Source organism: Cyphomyrmex costatus, unplaced genomic scaffold, assembly GCF_001594065.2.
Source record: "Cyphomyrmex costatus isolate MS0001 unplaced genomic scaffold, Ccosl1.0 scaffold43, whole genome shotgun sequence".
Lineage (NCBI taxonomy): Eukaryota > Metazoa > Arthropoda > Insecta > Hymenoptera > Formicidae > Cyphomyrmex > Cyphomyrmex costatus.
Genome location: NW_017278534.1, coordinates 2,314,221 through 2,335,098, shown reverse-complemented (window position 1 = coordinate 2,335,098; position 20,878 = coordinate 2,314,221). Strand labels below are relative to the sequence as shown.

The 20,878-nt window shown below is 34.5% G+C and overlaps 1 protein-coding gene across 1 annotated transcript; it reads right to left on the bottom strand.

Annotated features, from left to right (window-relative positions):
• Positions 1–2,537: 2,537 nt before the first annotated feature.
• Positions 2,538–20,332, bottom strand: mAChR-B (muscarinic acetylcholine receptor). The gene is made up of 4 exons (XM_018544242.1): positions 20,235–20,332; positions 6,289–6,497; positions 5,762–5,956; positions 2,538–4,902 (listed from the first exon to the last, which is right to left on the bottom strand). The coding sequence occupies exons 1-4, from the start codon at positions 20,330–20,332 to the stop codon at positions 2,618–2,620; spliced, it is 2,787 nt and encodes a 928-aa protein (XP_018399744.1). The 3' UTR covers positions 2,538–2,617.
• Between the last annotated feature and the right edge of the window lie 546 nt (positions 20,333–20,878).

The following is a 20,878-nucleotide window of genomic DNA, read 5'->3' as shown; positions in this document are numbered from 1 at the left end:
TTTATTTTCTTCTCGGGACACTCTGTACTTTCTATGGAAGAACATGACGCGTTTCTAGTGGTAAGATATTGTGGCGGAATTATCAGATGAAGTTTACGTGCAAAATAATCACATATGTATCAAATGTTATCAAGATACAATTATATGATAAAGTCTATATAATACAAGAAAAAAAATGCTACTTCTGATTAATTGGCAATTAAAAACGATTTATTTATTTGTTGAACGTTTTTTTAATTCCACATATTAGAACTACGAGATGTAAAAATAAGAATGCAATAGGTAGAAAAAACATGCATCTTACGGGGTCAAACTGTGATATGAGTTTATTTAATTAAGCACCTTTTCTGTCCTCCTGATTTCGTGGCATATAACAAGTCTATATAGTTCTAAAGTTTGCGATTTATTTAAACTATACCAGAATTTTACTTACATAACATCTCATTAGAGATCTTAAGATACTAAGGTATATTAATTAATGATATTCAATTGAATATATATTGTCTTTTTTTGTAAAATATGCACTGGTACAACTGAAGAGCAATTGATGAAGAAAGTATTTTTCTGTTTAACAATTTTAATGTTTGATTGATAATTTGATTAGTGCAATAGACTTTTCATATCGATATTATTAATTACAGATCCATTTCAGTATCACATTAATAAAATGATGATTCAAATAATAATTTGAAAATCATAACATTGGGAAATGATAATTTATTTTTATAATATAAATATAAAAATGTATATCTCTATTTCGTTTACTTGCTTCCTCAATTGCTAATTATTTTATTAACTATTTGTCGCTTTTATACCGCAAACATTGTAGCCATCTTCAATTATACATATTTTTGATAAATTAGCTTTATTAATTAACAGGAATTACAATTTTGATTTCCTGCAATTGCGTATATATTAGTGAATGTGTATTTGATTTATTCGCAAACAAGGATAATAGAGGTAATGCCTTTATAAAGTTATTAAAATGTTATTAAAATATAACGAAATATGTGAATATGAATTATTTGTTACAATTTGTGTCCATATGCGTTTTATTCGTATTGAGATTAATTTGCAGTAATCGCGAGATACATTTGGTATAAAATAGAATGAAAAAATTAGGCATTTTATCAAGAAGAAAGATTTTTTAAAGATAAGCAATACTAAAACGAAGCTTCATGATGCCACGAATTATAATCTCTCATAGTCTGCTAGTAATCTCAAATAATTGTTCGCATCTGCGACAAAATAATTGTTGCATACACAACAAACTTTTTGATTAATATATGAAATGTGATTATTACTAATGATAAAAATATCCATACTTATTGTATATCAAAGTAAGAAATAATTATTTGAAAATAATTAGTTAATTAATTAGCCAGTAATCAATAATTATCAGAATAATCAACTTTAACTATTTATTAAAATAAAAATATTATATCTTTACTTGTCGTCATAGATGCGAACGTATCGCCACGAAATATCAATCAGACATCGATGGAAGCTCGTTTGTAAGGAAAGTACCAGATGTCACAAAATTCGAAGAGAAAAGGCCTGCGTGTTAGGCCATCTCAAGGCAGTGTATATTTCCGATCCACAATCGAGAGTAAAAAAATCGTCGGTATTTTTTTCGGTACTTCTATGAAGGCGAGCTACCTCAAGCTGATTCGTTGTTTGTAAAAATAAAAAAGATAGACAGTACATCAAATAACCCGTGAAATCTTTGAAATACGACGGGAATTAATAATACAACGCGAAAACGCTTCACGATTACTGCACACAATAAAAAGAAACAGTCCTTTATTCGAAGTAACTGGCTTTTTATAATACAGCCAGTCTTTTATACACAAATGCCCACTAATGTAGAGTAACTTTAATTTCGGTTTAATTTACTGTTTATATTTTTTCTGATCTTAAAAATTAGAAAAAGAAATAAACAGTAAATTGAGATTTAAGCTAATCTGGCATTAGTGAAATCAGGTAAAGCGACTGATATTTTATAATACAGCCAGATATCAATGTCTTATATTACTTAATATTTTCACTTTTCGTCTTTCGTAATGAACGATGTTTCTTCGTTCGGCTTATATATTAAATGTTTACTATTAAATTACATAATTACTGCTTTAATCATAACGCGCGCGTTCTTCACGCAGCGTTAAATTTTACAAGCTCTCGCTACAATACGGACTGCGAACCGCAAGTTCTTATTAGGAATGTATCTCCGGTTCAGCAAAACGTTTATTATTGTGGTACACATATAATTGCCTAAAACTACATGTACATACACATGTTATACACGCGCGTCCTGGTCACATAACGTTAACGAATATTCACACATGTGTACAGCGTATGTACATACGATATAATATAACTTTCGATTGGCTTGAATGCGTATTATGTACAAAAGGCGCGTAACACCTGACTTCGCCGGCGAGTCTTAAAATATTATTCTCATTTTATTATTGTCCGAGTTCACCACAGTTACGACAAGTGAGTGTAATTCGGTATTAAATATAAAAAAAAAAAAAAAAAAAAAAAAAAAAAACAGTCCGCGTCGCTTACATTAATTACATTAATAAAACGAATATTCTGTCGAACAATTCGAAGTACTTTACGTCATATGTAAATCACCTTTTAGTATTCTGGTAAAGGTCTTCTTGAATTGCTGATTCGCCAGAGCGTAGCAGAAAGGATTCATAGGACTATTGGCGTAGCACAAAAAGTATGAGAACATGAAGAGATGCTCGTTTGTGCACGGTGGATTTGAGCAGAACCCTTCTACCAATGCTAATACATGATAAGGTGTCCAGCAAGCAACAAATGCTCCCAGGATAAAAGATATCGTACGAAAGGCCTTCCGCGCTCTGTTCTCCGTTCGTGATTTTTGGCGACCTACCGTAAGGTCTTTCTTCTGAGTTTTGGCCTTCAATCGTTTCCCAATAGACTTGACGAAATCACGCCTGGAGCCACTCTCTTCCGTGTCTGACGTTTCCTTCTTCTTCTGTGATTGACTCTTCGCTTCCTGGCTATTCGTGGCGGCCGAGGCCGTCGGTATTATGCTGCTAGATGATGAATTCGGTGGCGGATTACTGCTCGCTTTGGTGGGTTGATCTGAGAATCGTTCCGTCGTACTATTAGATGATTCTATGGGCATAGCCACAGTCGTTGTGATCACCGTCGTCACCGGTTGACGCTTCATCCTATCGGTGTTGACGGAGACCTCAGTGTGTACCTTATTGATGGGCGATGTTTGCGACGCGACATTTGTCTGATGTGTGATGAACACACGCGGCGGATGCGTTTGACTCGATGCATTAGACATCATAGGCGGATGGTGCAGATGCTGTTTGCTCTGTCCGATTTGAGTGAGCTGACTGGTACCAGCTTGCTGTGCCGTCGCCCTGATAAGAGCGGTTTGCAACAGACTGGTACTCGCGCCGGCTACCATGGTATTACCCAGAATCGGCGATGGGGGTGCTGTTGACAATGGATTAGCCAGACTGCAGGAGAAGGAAGACGGTGGACTCTCGTAAGAAGGACTGGGCAAGATGATGGAGCTCTCATCCATGTATCGTAAATCGCCGCCGTCCAGACCGGTGAGGATATCATAAGTGCCATGACCGTGGGAGCGTACGATCAACGATCTAGGTCTGTCGGTCGACAACGAGGACGTTGTTGGACTATCCGATACTGGCGGGCTACTTTGAAACTGCATAGGCGGCGGTATAATGTTCTGTTGACTGTTACTGATCGACGTTCGCTTAAGTTGAGCGGGCGGCGTCACCTCAACCGAAATAATCGATTGTATATTGCCATCGGCATCGTTCGATTTCAAGGATTGTTCTGGCGTCAACGTCCGGCTGCTGGACTTGTCGGGCTCGGCGGGATTATCGGTGTCTAGAAGACTAAGCTCCTGTATCTTCGGCAGTGTTTGAGCTTTCTGCGTTGGCGTGTCGCGCGTAGGACTTGTCGGCAAAAGTTTCCTCGCCGTTGGCACACTCAGCTCAACTTTGATCGGCACAATGCCGTTCAGGCGTCCGTTGGTGGCGAAAACTTGAAGAGCGCCGGATTGGGCTACTAGACCCGCCAGCGAAGACCGCTTTTTGATATTAACTTGCTGTGCGGTACCGATGGTGCTTTCCTCGTCGGAGTCGAAAGCAGGACTACTGGAGCGTTCGGACTTCTCAGTTTCTGCCACCGTGATATTCGAAACGTTCTTGTTTGAATCCGGTGCCATCGCGCCATCAGCTTTTATGATAATTTTCTGCGTAGCTGCCGCGTCCATACCAATGACACTATCATCTATCGACGTAGCTCCGATCTTCGGTTTGTCCTGACTCAGCAAAGTGCTCTGTGTTTTAGAAATACCTATACCAGCGGCGCGACCGGCCATACCAGACATCGCGCCGGCGCTCAACGCGACCATCGATTGCATCTTGCGCTGCTTGGCCTCGCTTTTCTTCTGCATGTCATAGGCGGTTTTATATATGCCGCCGTAAAGGATAAACAGAACGATCAACGTCGTCCAATAATATCCTATTATCAGCGCAGTATTGAATACCGGATCTTTGAGGAACTGTACGGCGCACTGGCCCGGATGTAGGTCTCTGTAACCAATGAAATGCTCCCAGCCGAAGATGCTGATGAAAAATAGAAGCGCCGGTATGATCCAGGTGATGGTCACCATCCAGATTACACGCTGCTTCGTTCGCCAACTGCGATACTGCGCGGCTATCTTCACCGAGCAGAAGCGATCGATCGTGATCAGCAGAACAGTGTATTGGGACACAAGGCATACCGTATAGTCCACTGACAGCCATAGATCGCAGAGAAGAGGTCCTAGATTCCAATATCCCATTAACACGTAGACTGTGTAGAACGGCATCGACACGGTGCCTGCACAACAATTACGTCGTTACTTGTATAGTCAGTTTCTGTTGCCATGTGTATCTGATTACTCGTATTCTGCATTCAGACAGACCTCACGATAACCAAATTACACATCTCGTATGATTATCATCACGATGAATGCATCGGAGTCTGTTCATAACTGAGGAATTTGCATTAGAAATACTATCAAATAGTCGTAGAAACTATGCCCAAACATCCTATCAAAGCGAATCGAAACGCGACGTGTTGCAAATCATACTGTAATTAAATTTAAAATCTAAATATCAGTTGATAAACGATAATTAACGAAATTAATAACAATTTTAATATTTCGACATAAAAATGTATTCTTTTGCAGCGATTTTATATATTCCATAATTAATGATGCTTTAACGTAATTTCTATGAAAATTATATAAGATATAAGCTCTTTTTGATATATTGTCATACGAATTATGTTTGGTATCATTCTGGAAAACTATAGATCTCTTAAGAATTATTGACTAATCTTTTCGATAGACTGATTATTGTGACATTTAAAAAATTACAAAATTATTAAATAACTATTACCCTTTAATAAAAAAATTATTATTGTAAATTAATGACTTTTAAACATTTATTTATAAATACACGAATTTACAGAGATATTTATAATATCTAATTATAGGAAATATAATTATCTTTTCAAAAATATATAATTGCTTTTATCTATAAAAACTTTTGTATTTAACGTACCTTTGTCATATATGACATAATTTACATTAGGTAGAACAAATTTAAATTACATCGTGATATCATTTTTATACGATTCAACTTTTGCTATAAGAAGAGCCGAAAATGAAATACGGAAATTTTGCAGAACTTACCGATAAGCATATCAGTGGCAGCTAATGATGCAATGAAATAGTTGCTCGGTTGCCTGATGGCTCTATCTACGATAAATGCCAGAAGAACGAGGATGTTACCACCGATAGTTAGCAGTATGCATATCGCCAAGCAGATAGCAATCAGTATGGTCTGCCAGAGCGTAAATGGTGGCAAAACGGGCACCAGAGATTCATCTGTTTGGAAAACGTAAAGCTCACGTTAACATTATTACATGACTTTATCTGCAAATAACATACACGATATAATGTTAATATGGAGACATTTATATTCAACGGCAATTTATAATGTCAACGGATTCAATAATTTATTTGCATTAAAATATTATTGCATAATTTAATGAAATAAATTAAAACAATTACATAATTTCGCAATAGAATGTATTTTGAACGTTTTATTTCTGAACTTAATCTGTAATATTTAAATGTTTGAGTCTCTGTGATTGTTAGTTTCTAATTCCTTGCTCTGTAAGTCGTGTGATTATATGACTTAATTTCAATTACATTACCCGATGTCGACGAGGTCGTTGCGTTTCCGAAAGTCGAGGTATTTGTCGCGTTTGTTGGAAACCAGTCGGGCAGAAGTTCCGCGTATTCACCGCTGTTCCAGCGCGGGTCATCCGGGTCAGGCCATGTTCCATTTAGCTGGGTACATTCTGCCGTCAAAATCTGGTTATACACGAATCGACACAGGCGTTCCCGTTGTCTCTTCAGCTTCCTAAGAACAATGGAGAATTTTTTACTGTGAATTCTAAAACACGAAAAACGGAGGGTCGTCTGAATGTAAAAACAAATAAAAAAATCCATTACGGTAAATTTGTTTTCACTAATTAATATAAAGTAACACAAATGTGACAGCTTTTATGAGAATAAAATAGCGCTCGCATGAGATACCGTCACTTCTAAATTTTTCTACGTAATTCGCTGTAACAATAGAGCAAATCTAGGCTAATGATATGCGTTCAAATAAAGCACTAAGCATTTACGTAATTACAGACGAGAGATGAAATCACGGATTAATTCCATTTGTGCTCGACTGCTATTTCTATCCACACGTGTAAATTACATTTTATGTATAAAGAGAAGTTCGATAGTTCGATGAATCACAATGTTCCTATTCCTTCGTCGTGGCTGCATGTTTGTTACCATCGAAGAAAATGTGACACCGGTATTTCCTGATTCTCTACACTGCGACATGCACGGCCCTACTCTCTGGAGCGTCGCTACAGTGTGGCGACACGAGAAACGAGTCAAAGGCTGAATACACCAGGCGCACAATGAGCTTGAAATAAGCATGAATGGAACCACATTCAACCCCCGCGCTAGTCTCATCGCCGGTAGGCAAAAAGCGACAGGGTACACCTTAAAGAGAGTGAACCAACCTATTTTTAAATTATTCAAGTAGTCGAACCCCACATGGTCTGAAATTACCGGTAATAGTCCTCCTTTCCGTAATTCAAAGACTGAATAGCTTTGAATCCGAGCTATCAAACAATTCTTATCGATATTGCATCGCTTCGATGCGAATCAAATGCTATTGTCCTTTATTCACTTTTATGCGCCCGTTTTCGTAATAAAGACTATTAATAGAACATTGAAAATTAAATATCTATATTAACAAACAATAGAAATTGACGCTTTAAATATTTATCTTTTTATTATTGAGATACGTTGTTTTATTTTAATGTCATTTCCTTTATCAAATTTATAATTCTTTTATAAATTACAGAAACTTTAAATTACTTAGAAACTCTGTCTTGCACGTTATTCAAAATATAATCTGATTATTTAATATTTATAAATATATAATATATATTTTACATGAAAATAGCAATTCAATCTGACAGTTGATGCTAAAATAATGCAAACACTTCATACATGAGCTGCCAATGCAGCTCCGGATATTCTATTATGAGGTTGAATGAGAAATCTAACTCCACAGCTTAGCAAGTCATTTTAGTAGAGGAGAACATGAGTCACAGATTATCGCGTCTAAAGTTCGACAGCACTGAAGTTCTTATGAAGGATAAAGCGTTTGAGTATATGACCCGTGATACGCCCTCGATTTTCGTGCTTTCTTCGACGTCAAAGAATTCTCGGTATTCAATGTCGACAAGCATTATATCACCATAGAGCACATTGATAAAATACACGGGTAATTTTTTACGCGATCCATACAATGCGAACAGTGATTTCTTTGTACGTTACATCATAATTATGTTTATAGTATTATTTTATATTTGCAGACATAAGTAAACCATTTAATTTATGTTAATCTTTTATTCAACATTATTGAATTCAAAACGATTAATAATCAGGCCGTTTTTATAAAACAATTGCAAGTTTATAAAATTAATTTATGTTTATACAAATTTATATGTTTCAGAATAAAATAAGATTATTATAATTTATAAAAATTTTAATACGATTTATTTTATTATATTTATACTGTGAAATTTTTGACATTAAAATTAGTAATTTTTAATTCCATAAATATCGAAATTTACTAACACGGTTCTTTCAATATCACCCATCGTATGATTAGCTCTACTTTCAGAATTTTACAAATTGATGAATCTTACGTTAACATTATTACATGGCAAATCTCCAGTGTAAGCAACTGAAGAACCGCGAGAGAATAAAGAATGAGGTACGAGATCCTTTGTTTCCCAAGAGTAAATACTTGTTCTCGTTATTCGTGCATCCTTCTTGTATATTTCTAACCGTAAAATTATTCGTAAATACTTGTCCTTGTTATTGCTATGCTTTTACTTTATGAAACTGTTGTGAAATGTTCCTAAAAAAGGACCACTTGTAATTATCTGAAAGTATAATACAGTCGTTTGGTTAAGAAAAATCGGGAAAAATGTTGTAATAATGGAAAGCAAAATTTTTACTCAACGGAAGAAGGTTTGTTAATATAATATATCATATTTTACAAACTTTGTCAGTTACAATTAATATATGTTTACATGAATGTTTACATGAATAAGCAAAAACTAACTCGTTGAAAAAGATTTGAATATTTGGAAAATTATATTTTATTTTAGTTTTTTATATCTTACATTAGTTTTATTAATTTTTGAAAATTAATAATTTAGTATGTGGCAATTAATAATCTCAATTAAGACATTTATATAAAATTTGCTTCATTAATAAATTATTATTATAATTATTATGTACTATTATCATACAATATATCATACGCAACATATTGAGTTCCTCATGTTGCGAGAAACATGTTCATTTAACAAGTTAAACTGTGAACAAAAAAGTACTTAATTTCATGAAATCAAGTTACAAATTGATTTTCCAGCTTAAATTGTGCGATATAATGAAGAAACTTGTAACCCAATATTCGCGTTCACATCCTCTCTCTAAATGCATGAGTTAATTCTATCTAATATAAAATGACGTAAATTACAGCAACTACTTCCTGTCATTTGCGTAAGCACGTAGTTATCAACATTTCAGAAAGTTTTTTTTTTAATTATGGGAGAGAAAAAAGCAAGAAAAAGGTAAAGGGCGTTACAAGATGAAACACGCAGGTGGATTGTAAGACACACGGAGGGGATTCAGCCCGTCAGAAGGATATCCCTCCTGAACCTTCACACACGAAGCTCCGCTTTATTAACGCTAAAAATATCTACTTTATATCCAGCAAACAATAGTGTATGTATTCAACATTATTATAAAAATGTACAATCAATATGTAATTTATATTCATGTGCGTTTAATATATATAAAGTATTCTTTGAAAAATGGATATATAATTTAAAATGTATATAGAGAACTCTCTACATTATTACGATTACAATTTCATCAAGAGAACATAGAAACAATAAAATAATAAGAAGAATAAACATAAAATCGACAGCATTACAATTAAATCGCATGATCCAATTGTTAAAAAAGCAACAGATTTAGTGAAAGAATATTCGATAAATTCGTATACAATAATTTGAAACTAAAAAAATGTCTTATTGTTTATACTATCTTAAGGCATAAGATTTTTTTATAGAAACCATTTTTCGGCTGTTTGTATAACTTTGAATACAAACAGTTATTCTGTTTTGAATATTTCCCTCGATAGATAAAAAAAAAACAGAAGCATTTGCTCCATTTTATTCATGCGATCCATTGTCCCCGCTACATTCGTTGAGTGTGACTTGTCAGCCCGCACCAGCTACACGCCAGTATCTTGCCAGTCGAATGGACACCGAGCCGGTGTATCGAATCGCGTGGACATTCGTTAACACCGTGGCGCAATAGCGCTTAGTAACAGAATGTGTTGTGTGCATGTCCCTTTTAGATGTGCGCGAACAGGTTTCGTCTGTGTACATATGCCGAGAGAGGGTGGCAAAGGGTGGAAGCTATACAAGCCCTGGTGAGCAGAGGATCATCGCCGTGGAATGGCATGATCATACGGACGGATGGAAGGGCCGCACTGGAAGGAGAAAGGCTGAGAGGGCGGCTGAAAGAGAGGAGCAAATAAAAAGTTGGACCGCGTTGTAAGCGAGGAAAAATTACGAGGAAGAAGATAGCGGAGCAGGAATGACGGCGAGCGACGGCAACAAGTACCCTGTCGGCGTCGTTCCAGCGTATCGTAAATACTGTTGTATAGCAAGCGACAGACTCGATGAACCAGATTTGTTATTTGTCAAATCGAACTGATTCACAACAAGAATATCAAATATACAATCATAGAGATTTTTGATAAACAATTTAAGATTCGAGAATACAAATAACGGAATATATCTTTTATTTAATTTTTTAATAAAACTTCATTGCAACAGTTCATTTATAAAGTTCATTTATAATTACAAGATTGCTAAAACTTGTTGAAAACTAGTAAAATACTTTGTCGATCAATACGATCTTCATTGATATTGGAAAAAGCTTCAAATTTAAAAATTAGTATACCTTGGATTGTTATAATAATATTTTATCTAACAAAAGATCACTGTCTTTATTAACATGATTATTTATTGGCTACTGACAATTCATCCTTGGAGATCGACAACAGCATTTGTGGTTCCATGTTTTCTTCGCCATATGTTTGCAATCGCCTCTGGAAAAACCTTATTTTTATTTTCTGGCCCAGTTGCTGAATGGAACATTTCAAAAGGCTCTCCCACTCTCTTCTCGCCAAAATACATAACCCATAGCTGCAGGGTAATATTAGGACAGATAACGTTAGTTCCTCTCAATAGTGCATCTTCAAGTGACATTTCTTTAAATCTTCCTATATATCCTCTTCAAGGCTGAAGCAACTTTAAATCAATTTTGAAGAGAGAGCACACGCAGGTATTGGCGAGAATCAAGCATTTTATGCGTAATACAAAAGAATGATAATCATAAAATGCATGAGCAAAAAAAGAACGTTGATTTCCTGGCGTGTACTACGCTTTTATCTTCTTCTCGGAAAATGGCTTACTCTTTTCTCTCTAAAAAGTCATGATCTCTTAGAATTCTTTTATAATACAATAATGTAACAGAAGATACTTTTTAATATAATTTGATACATATTTGCAGTGTACATATTAAATAATACAATAGACGGAAAAGACGTGAGCATAAGCTGTGCATTTAAAGAAGAAACTAAAATAAAATTATAGAATATTAAAGTTTTGTTCACATAATTACAATTGCATTATTTTTCGTTATTGCATAATAGCATTTCGTATATCTATAATTTTTTAAAATATAATTTAAATCCTTAAATAACAAAATTACATCTACTATATGTATTTTATTAAAATTAATATGATATTAATATAACAACATGACATATTAATTGTTTTAATTTTGCCGATTGATTAAATGTTTACGTAATAAACTATCCGCTTGTTTATCTCTGTTTTGTAATTCCCTATTTTTAAAGAAATTTTTATATAATATAAATGTTCACGATATAATATCATATTACTTTTCCCCGAACATATATTTATTCTTTACACTTCTGTTTTGTCCTCGTTCGTTGTTTACTCTCTCGTTAACTGATCGCACTAACAGAAGATACTGTACGTAAGTTTGTCGATTAAAGTGGTAGAACTTGAGTACAGCTCCCACAAAATTACACCTTGTAACAGTAAAGAGAAACAGGTCTTCTCAGAAGTCGCTGGAGATCTCTCAACTTTACCGAAAGTTTCTTCCTCTACAAAGATTCGTTCGTAATATTGGACTAAACTTCTAACGATGCACGATAAAATCTAATTAACTTTAACTGGATTTTATATAAAATCTTCTGTGACAAAAATTTTTCTTCTCGTCATTTAAAAATTTTCCATGGAGATGGACGATCCTTCATTTCTTCACCAAAGGCTTCGCTCGAAAGCTGTCGTATATGTATACAACATGTATCGCATTTGCCGACGTATTTAGAACGAACAATGATTCGAACCTTGTGGTGCTGCTTAATTATTAAGCGGAAGCTTAATATGAGGATTAGAGATTAAATCAGATTTACACTTTGGCTGATAGCGAACGCGGCTCCATAAATATGGGGCAGGATACGTTACGGCGGCAAACGTGTTACGACATCGTAGGATGATAGCGTTGCTGCGGTGATGTAGCAGACTGCGAAGAGGAATCTCGATCGCCCCGGGGGAATGAAACGAATCTATTTAATAACTCTTGCTGACGTACGTGCGCGCGCGCACGATCGCCCTCGGCGTGGTACTGAAACCGCCGGATAAACCAACCAAATGGCGCTCGAAAAGCAAATCGTAACCCCTGTGGTTACGTCGTCGTCACAGCAATCGCGCCGTACTTATGCAACTTTGCCGCAGCTGTTATAGATCTGTATACTGTCATGTTCAATAGTACTCGCGCGAAATGAAAAACCCGAATTTTTGCTTCCAGTGGCGGAATGTAACTTTTTCCATTAATCGCAATACTGCCGCGAGATTAACTTTACTGCTTATTTAGCGACGTAAATCTCGCATATTTATCTTCAATAATAATTACAAAGTAACAAAGAGAGATAAGATTTGTCGTTGAACAGCACAAAGAGATGGGCCGTTTTCGGAAATGCCGGTAGCTTATCATTTACTCCTTTCTCGATAAATATATCGTTTATCGGCTAGATAAACAAAAGACCCTATTATCTACATAATAGGATTCCGATAAGAACTTTAATACGCTGCTATTATGAACTACCGGAGCCTGTAAAACGGTGGATTAAAATTGCAGAGAACGAGCGTCGGACCACTAAAAGAGAATGAGAGACCAAGGAGGCCATAGATTCAAGCATGACCTTGGATCAATTTTTGAAAATATCTAGATTGAGAGAGAGAACGTTATATTTGGATAAACAATACATTTGGGACCATCTCGTAAATCGCAATATCGTTGGATGACATACTAATTAACTTGTACTTCGAGATGTACCTTTACACGGAAATTATCATCGAAGTAAAAGATTATACATGAAAAACTTTTAATTGTCACTGTCATTTAAAAATATTACAGATATCGGTCTAAATATTTTTCAAAAATGAATATAATATTTAGATCTTGATTGTAAATCAAATAAAATACTGATGCATTGGTACATGAACTGTAAATGTGCTTGCGTAAGTTTTAACAAGTTAAATTAACGTTGTAAGAATAGCTTTATTCGTTTATGCTACAGGCTTTCTAGAAAAAGCTTATGAAAATGTTTGTGGACATTAATTTCTATCCTGTATATTTCATCGCAACGCAATTGACCACAAAGATGCAAAGATGCAACCAGCGAGCGACGTTATGGTGACATTGCTAAGGTGAAATGTTCCGTGCTGCGAAACTACACGCGCGGGATACGTATCCTTTATGGCACCGACGCGACGAACAAGGGAGTATGTATCAATTTCCACCAATTACACGCCACCCAACCAGTCTCGTCCTTTCAGTCGGAAATCGCACAGGTACGTACCAGACTTTACGGCACCGAATTTTCAAACCTCAACTTCAAATTATACAAGTTATTCCGATTTTCATTATCACGATATTTTTTTTATCTCTAAAAATTGTACACACGCGCGATCATATGTGAAGAAATAATAAAATCTTATCAAATACCTTATATCTCTTCTATTTTTTTTATTATATCTTGTTTTGTTCATTGATGATTGATAGAATTTGTTTTCTGTGAATAAAATCTTTAAATAATAAGCTATCTTTCAGTGTGATTATGCTATAAGAAAGAAGTGAGCTTTTATCTTGATTAGAACTAATAAGAAAGAACTAATAAGAAAGTAATAATTTGTAGGCGAGTTAATACATCATCGGTTGACGTGATGTACATTTTCGGAACATGATGAAAGAAAAATGGTCAGCTAAAAAAAGTATATGAAAAAATCAAGTGACACATCAATCCTCTAAGTACGCATTCGATATCTTTTAGCGTGATTGATAAGATGGGAAACAGAATTGGCTTCGTGTATAAAACGCTCGAAAAATATTTATCATATTATCAAAATATTTATCTATGTATTTATACGTCTAATAGCTCAAATTCTATTTAAACTTCATTCCAATGAAAGTTTCTTTGAATTGCACGACCGGAATTTAATTGAAAACATTGTAGCAGATCATAAGATGGATGATATTTCGATATCCTCTATATGGTTTCGTACAGAGTTAATGGAATTGAATACGCTCGTTCATTTATATGTGCACTGAACTGATGCACTCTATCTTATTAAATTTAAAGTAACGCGCATTAAAAAATCAAAACTGAGTATATCTGATTTCGAATATGATGTACATATGCCATGAAAATATGTACTGAATATGAAATTATAAGTTCCTCAATATTAATTAAGCGTAGACATAGTGAACATAGCGCGCCTAGATTTCATTTTGCGAGAAACTGTAATGTCATGTTCAAACGATGAGAAAATAATGCAGGGAACATTCACTAATTGAATTAATGAGCACGCTTTAACATATTCTTTGCTTGGAAAGCTTATTTCATATTTTATCAACGATGACCTGCAATGCTTTTCATGAAGTTGTTTTTCCTTTATTATAAATCAAGTATTACTAATTAAAATCGCGCTTTCTTCTGTTTAGTTTACCTATCTATTGTAATAAAGAAACTAAATCAACAATTGTGAAAAAAGTACTGTCAATGACTTGTAATCCATTTTATAATCTAGTACACAAAAATTAAAATTTAAGAATCTAACAGTCTTGTGATGCTTATAAATATTAGGTACTACGTTCATAATATTAAAAGTGATAGCTAAAATAATGAAGCTATTAATGTTCTCGTTAACATACACTATTTTTCAACACTCTGTCCTTTTAAAATTGTAAAATAGAACATCTAAAGTGTTATAAAGGTATTCGTGCCATTTATACACTTGCGTCATAGATATAAAAATTCGCAAGTCACCCCGGCAAAATTGTGCATACCATTTATGTACGTGCGCATAGCTCTCTCTCTCTCTCTCTCTCTCTCTCTCTCTCTCTGATTAACGCTTTTTTCTTTATATTAAGGTATTGTCCTTCATCGATTGTTTGCTCAACAAACTCGACTAAATATATTGGCAAGTATATCCCTATCTCTAAAAATATTATACAAGATAGCCTTTGAAGACATAGTTTTTCACACAGCTCGGACATGTTATTGATTTCCCATTACATTCCGCGGATATGTAGCATGTACATATCTAATATTGCACATGATATTATGGTACAGGATGTTTATGAGTCGCGCCAACAAACTTTCAGTGTGTTTGTAAGTAAATAGACGATTCTCTGCTGACAAGTCTCTCGTTAGTCGCAAGTAGGAAGTGTTTCCTACTAGAAAAGTTTTTATATACTAACCGGACTTTAGATTATAAACCGCCATTTATGAGTTTTTAAGTAGATATATTTATCTAGTGTGTAAAAAGTTCAGAACAAATAACTTTATTTCCACAATAATACGTTGTGCACTGCACGCAAAGATGGCTACTTATCCTGCACATTTTCTAAGGTTTGTATGCGCAATCGAAAATATGTAGATAAATTGAATCCCACGATTTTAGATGTTGTCTATCTGGTCGCTAGAAAAAGTAGAAATACGCGATACGAAAGCCGTACGAAAGCTTCATTCCAGCATGCGAAGAATGCATTTTTCTCTCGGTTCTCTCTGGCATAGCAATGAAAATTCGAGAATCAATATTCCATGTGTGTCATCACAATGTGCTCCAGTGTCGTTCCCGTTGCTCGATCTATTTTATTTGTTCTCTGCATATGCTGTAATCGTGCTTCGGTTCTGGTACACAAAACTGGGAAACGACGAAGATAATTTCGTTGCACGTTGGCGTAACAACTTGGGCAATTGGAAATGCGCGAGAGAACCATATAAAGCAATTAAACTTTAAAGCATTGGACATAATTTTATAGTACATATTGTCAAATTACTCGAGAGAGATAAATCTTTTATTTTTATTATTTATTGCAGAATATTAAATTCAAATTTGTTCTTCTATGAGCTCGATTTAAAAACGATAACAGCGAGACAACTTTTTTATTTGATAAATTGAAGAAATAAAGACAGACCGAGAAAGAGAGAGAGAGAAAGAGAGAGAGACAAAGAGGAAAAGAAAATCAATATTTATGTAAAGTAAAAGTATTATTTCGAGTATTCTAATAATGTTATACATTTTGCATGGAGAATTAAAACAAAATAAAAATAGAATGAACGACCCCCTTCTCTCTCAACCAGGATAACTAGAATTCCTTAGGGAACAGAAAGTAATACGACAATTGATCGCTGCATTATAATAGCACAGTGTTAATCGCATGCATCATCTAGTTAGACGGTACATTGCCAGTCGCGCTTTTACAGAGTGTCATTCACACAGTTAAACGAAACAATAGTTCCCGCCTCGTGTTGGATGCAACAGTCGATTCATTTAATGGCTCTGTTCCATTTTAACATGCAACGTCGTCGCGCTAAAAGATAGGAATACCGAATGCCATCGACTCGCTATATTTTACCTACTCTCTCAAAGCCGTTTTTTTTCCTTTTCTCTCCTTCTTATATTTTGTCAAATCTTTCTGCAATGATATTGGCCAATTCTGGTTACTTATAGATATATTATTTAAAATGTATATTTATTTTAACATTAATGCTAAAATAATGCTAAAATAAACGTGGCAAAAGATCATTTTGTTTAGATTATATTTAGGTAAAGTACTATTTTTAACAAACTGAATTAAATTAACAGGGCTAGCAGAAATCTAGGTGACAGTACTAGACTCTATTTTTAACCAATTTATAGGTGTCTTTTTACGTCTTTATATTACTATTTGTTTCAAACATTGTTAAATTATAAATTAAATTATTAATTAGACATTTAAAAAAATATTTGTTTAATATATTCAATGTTTCAAATCAATAAAATAGAAGATATGCAAAAAGCATAGATTATTTCAGCTTTAAACCAACAAGCATTCAGATAGAGATCAATCTGAAAAGAGATCATAAAGGGGAATAATAAATGTAGATAATAACAGAGAAGAGTTGGTCTTCATTGTGTTACATTTTGTGTTACAAAGGGTGCAAAATATCAGTCTGTCACTTCGACCGGTTACGATAGAAAACGATATTTCCGGGAAGTGTAACCCAACGTGTCACAAACTTTATAATATACCCGTTTTATATATATAAAAGCAACTTCGACTTCGATCCGCTTACTACGATCAGGTCATTGAATATTGCAAATGTTACATTAACGTGTGTGTATTAACGCATGTGCGTGCGTGCGTGCGTGCGGGTGTGCTGAATGTTACATAATTATATGAATACACTGATTTAAAAACTGTAAATATCGTCATCAATCTTTTTCTAAATTATTATACCAACACCGTGTGAAAATTAAAATTTTACATTAACTACATTTCCACATTAATTAAAATTTCGTTCTACAAATTAGAACTCCATTTATTGCATTTCTCTCCGTCTTAAGTAAAGCATTCCCTCCCAATGGACGCGAAGATTTCGCATATACTGTGACATACATTGAATCTGCTCTAGTGAACGACTTTTGCCGACGTTGTTGGCTCACGCAACATTCGAAATTTTCACCTCAATCGCGTGCGCGCCAACAAGCTGTTCGACGTCGTTCGCGTGATTCCGCGTCGTTGCACGACATCGACTTTTTCTTTCGTTAAATAACGACGTTCATACAACCGTGCCTAACGTATTCGGGCCCGAGTAGCCCATCAACTAACTTAGTCGTGTGCTTTACCCGTCGCATTGCCAGATTACCGTGGCCCTGCTAGGTCAAGGATGCAATTTGGCCCGAATTGGTTTACGCGAGTTTTATCCGTCAGCTCCGCAAATACCTCTGCTATCATATGCACGCGGTAACTATATAGACTATTTCAAACTATTGTATAAACGCGGTGCATACAGTGAAGTTCGACCGTGTAAATCGACTTTGCGTAAAATGTCGATTATGATGTGTACAAATAGCTGTTGTACCAACCATTGCTTGTCTTGAAATGTCATCACGTCAAACGTACTTATGCATTCAAAGGAGCTAACAATAAATAACATTCTAAATTAAATGATTTTTATTAATTAACATTTATAATAATTTCGAAAACACAGATTGTAGGACAAAATGAAAAGGAGATATTTTTCACGATATTTTTCAATGGAGCGCAAGTCGCACTTATATATAAAACTAAGAAATAACAGAATAAATATCTCTTTTTTTTGTTAATATATCTTAAAGTATTCACAATATTAAGAAAAGGCCTCTAACTTTATTTTAAATTAGATATATATATAGAGAGAGAGATATAGTTACAGAAACTGAATTTTAATCAATTTTAATTATAATGCAAATTATTATGCAAATTGTGTGAAAAAATAATTATAACAATTTTAAGAATTCGTGATGATCATTTGGCTATTCGACGTGATTAAGATGGAAAAGAATCCAAAGGAAAATCTTGCCTCGAGAAGAAGGTGACTTCTCGAGGGAATTTTTTTACTTCAATTTTGTCCCTGATGAAAGTTCATTTCCTTTAGCCTTGATATTTCCAACGAAGTAGGGAACACAAACGGCGACCGTTGACTGTATAAGAAGCGCCGCGTGATGTTATTACCCCTCGATAATGAGCAGTTCCCAGAGGTAACGGCAACTTGGCAAAGTCGCTTGGAATTCAAGAGGACCATTCCGCCAAATGATGAATCGCTTATCTAAACGCGTTGACAAACCTCTCATTTCCGTGCCCTTTCGCAAAAGGATAGTCTCACAAATCTAATCAGACGGCCTTGTATTTACGTTAAACAGGCTATCGTTATCTCACAAGGTCTGATTACGGCGACCGACATGTGATGTACGTGTGCTACATGCGAGGAATAAAAGACACGCATCTAAGACAAATAAATTATAACAAAGTTTAATAAATTTGTAGTATATTTGTTGCAATGTTAACGCTGTTATAATAACAATTATAACAGCGTTAACATTGCAACAAATATACTACAAATTTATTAAACTTATACAATATCTTTGAAGAATTAAATGATTAATGTTATTTATAAGAGAATGGTGTATTTGTGCTAATATGCATAAGTCAATACGTAACTTCAAATATACGTTACCTTGATTTTTTTGAGATAAAATTGAGATCACTTATTGACTTATATTGTATATATGCTATATAAGTAAATTTACATTATTCTCCTAATATATGTACATGAATACACAGAATGTGCGAATCAGTGATTCAATTAATAATGTCAATTACTCCGTTATCTTATTAACATTGCTTTGTGCCATCGATCTGTCTATCTCATATTTCTCGTAGCACAAAATCCTTCGGGGATGTTAAGGATCGATGGAGCGAACGGTGTTACACAGTGCAAGTATACGTCAGCAAAAAGGATTTGAGAGCAATCCGTTGTAGCCGTGAAAAAACATGCAGAAAATATTAAAACCAGTTTTCGTTCCCTACTTTTATAACAATGTTAAATAAAAATTTTATATAATAAAAAATACAAAGAAAAACAAGTTTAAAATAAATATTAAACATATCTTTTTTTAGCTTGACTAATATTATTTCTTTTGCGAATACATTTTCGATGACGTTGCTTTTATTACAATTTACAGATTTCCTAAGAGATTAACGCAAACGCGACTGTGTGCAGCAGTTAAAATCTAACATCCTATGGAAATTGTTAATTCAAATAGTCAGTATTTTGCTACATTAAAATTATATTAATACGCGTAGAATAATCTGACATGTGTATCGTCTGCGCATCAGTGGTGTAATGGTTGCACGTAAATAGAAATTGTAACTGTGAAGCCCGTTGTTTATATGCTAAAATTTGTAAAAACCCAAGGGACTACCTTGCACTGTGGAAAGCCATATTCCATTTATAGTTTCGCACGTGGTCGCATTCCACGGTTATGTACCAATCTGTTCATTCTAAATAAAAGATGCGCACTCTTACCATTGCGTGATGAAATCAGTGCCGATGGTGAAGATCGGCGCAGAAGTGCGATTGACCTCGGTGCCATTCAGGCTGCTTTCGGTGCCGTTCATCTCCATTCCACCAAACCGAGGCGGCAGCAACCTTCAAAGCTACTGCGCCTTCTCCTCCTCAGTACTTAGTCATCTCTCGAACATCCTGAAAGTTTGAGGTAAAATGTAAAAGATATATTAAGAATTCGGATATTGGCGGAAATCTTCTTGTAAGCCTACATTATATTTTCTTTTTTAGCAAAAGATTGATTACTATTATTTATTCAATCTTTTTAATCTTGTTTAATTTTTCGATCTTTTATACTAAAATTTATGGTTAAATCTTGAAATAAATCTTCTTTTTATTTGTTCATGTCTTATAAATCTTTTTCTTAAAGTAGATTAAGTAAAGTAGAATTTACGGCTAGGTATACGAAAGTAAGAAACAAACCTTTTTATCATAACACGTAAAACGATTAAAACCGTTATCATTGCAAGCAATATTATATCGCATGTTTTAGCCTTACTGATGTGTTAAGCACGACTTAAGATTTATCTAAGTGCTGCTGTCGATAACAAATATCTTTTTGCAAATGGCTGTGATAGTATTGTCAAGGTCAAGCAAATAAAACA

Bases quoted from the DNA above. Each gene is read 5' to 3' on its own strand.
- mAChR-B (XM_018544242.1), bottom strand. From the start codon at position 20,332: ATGGAGATGAACGGCACCGAAAGCAGCCTGAATGGCACCGAGGTCAAT. The intron at 5,957-6,288 runs GTAATGTAATTG...TTTTCCAAACAG, and splicing joins AACGACCTCGTCGACATCGG to ATGAATCTCTGGTGCCCGTT. The intron at 4,903-5,761 runs GTAAGTTCTGCA...ATTGTTGTGCAG, and splicing joins TGCCACTGATATGCTTATCG to GCACCGTGTCGATGCCGTTC.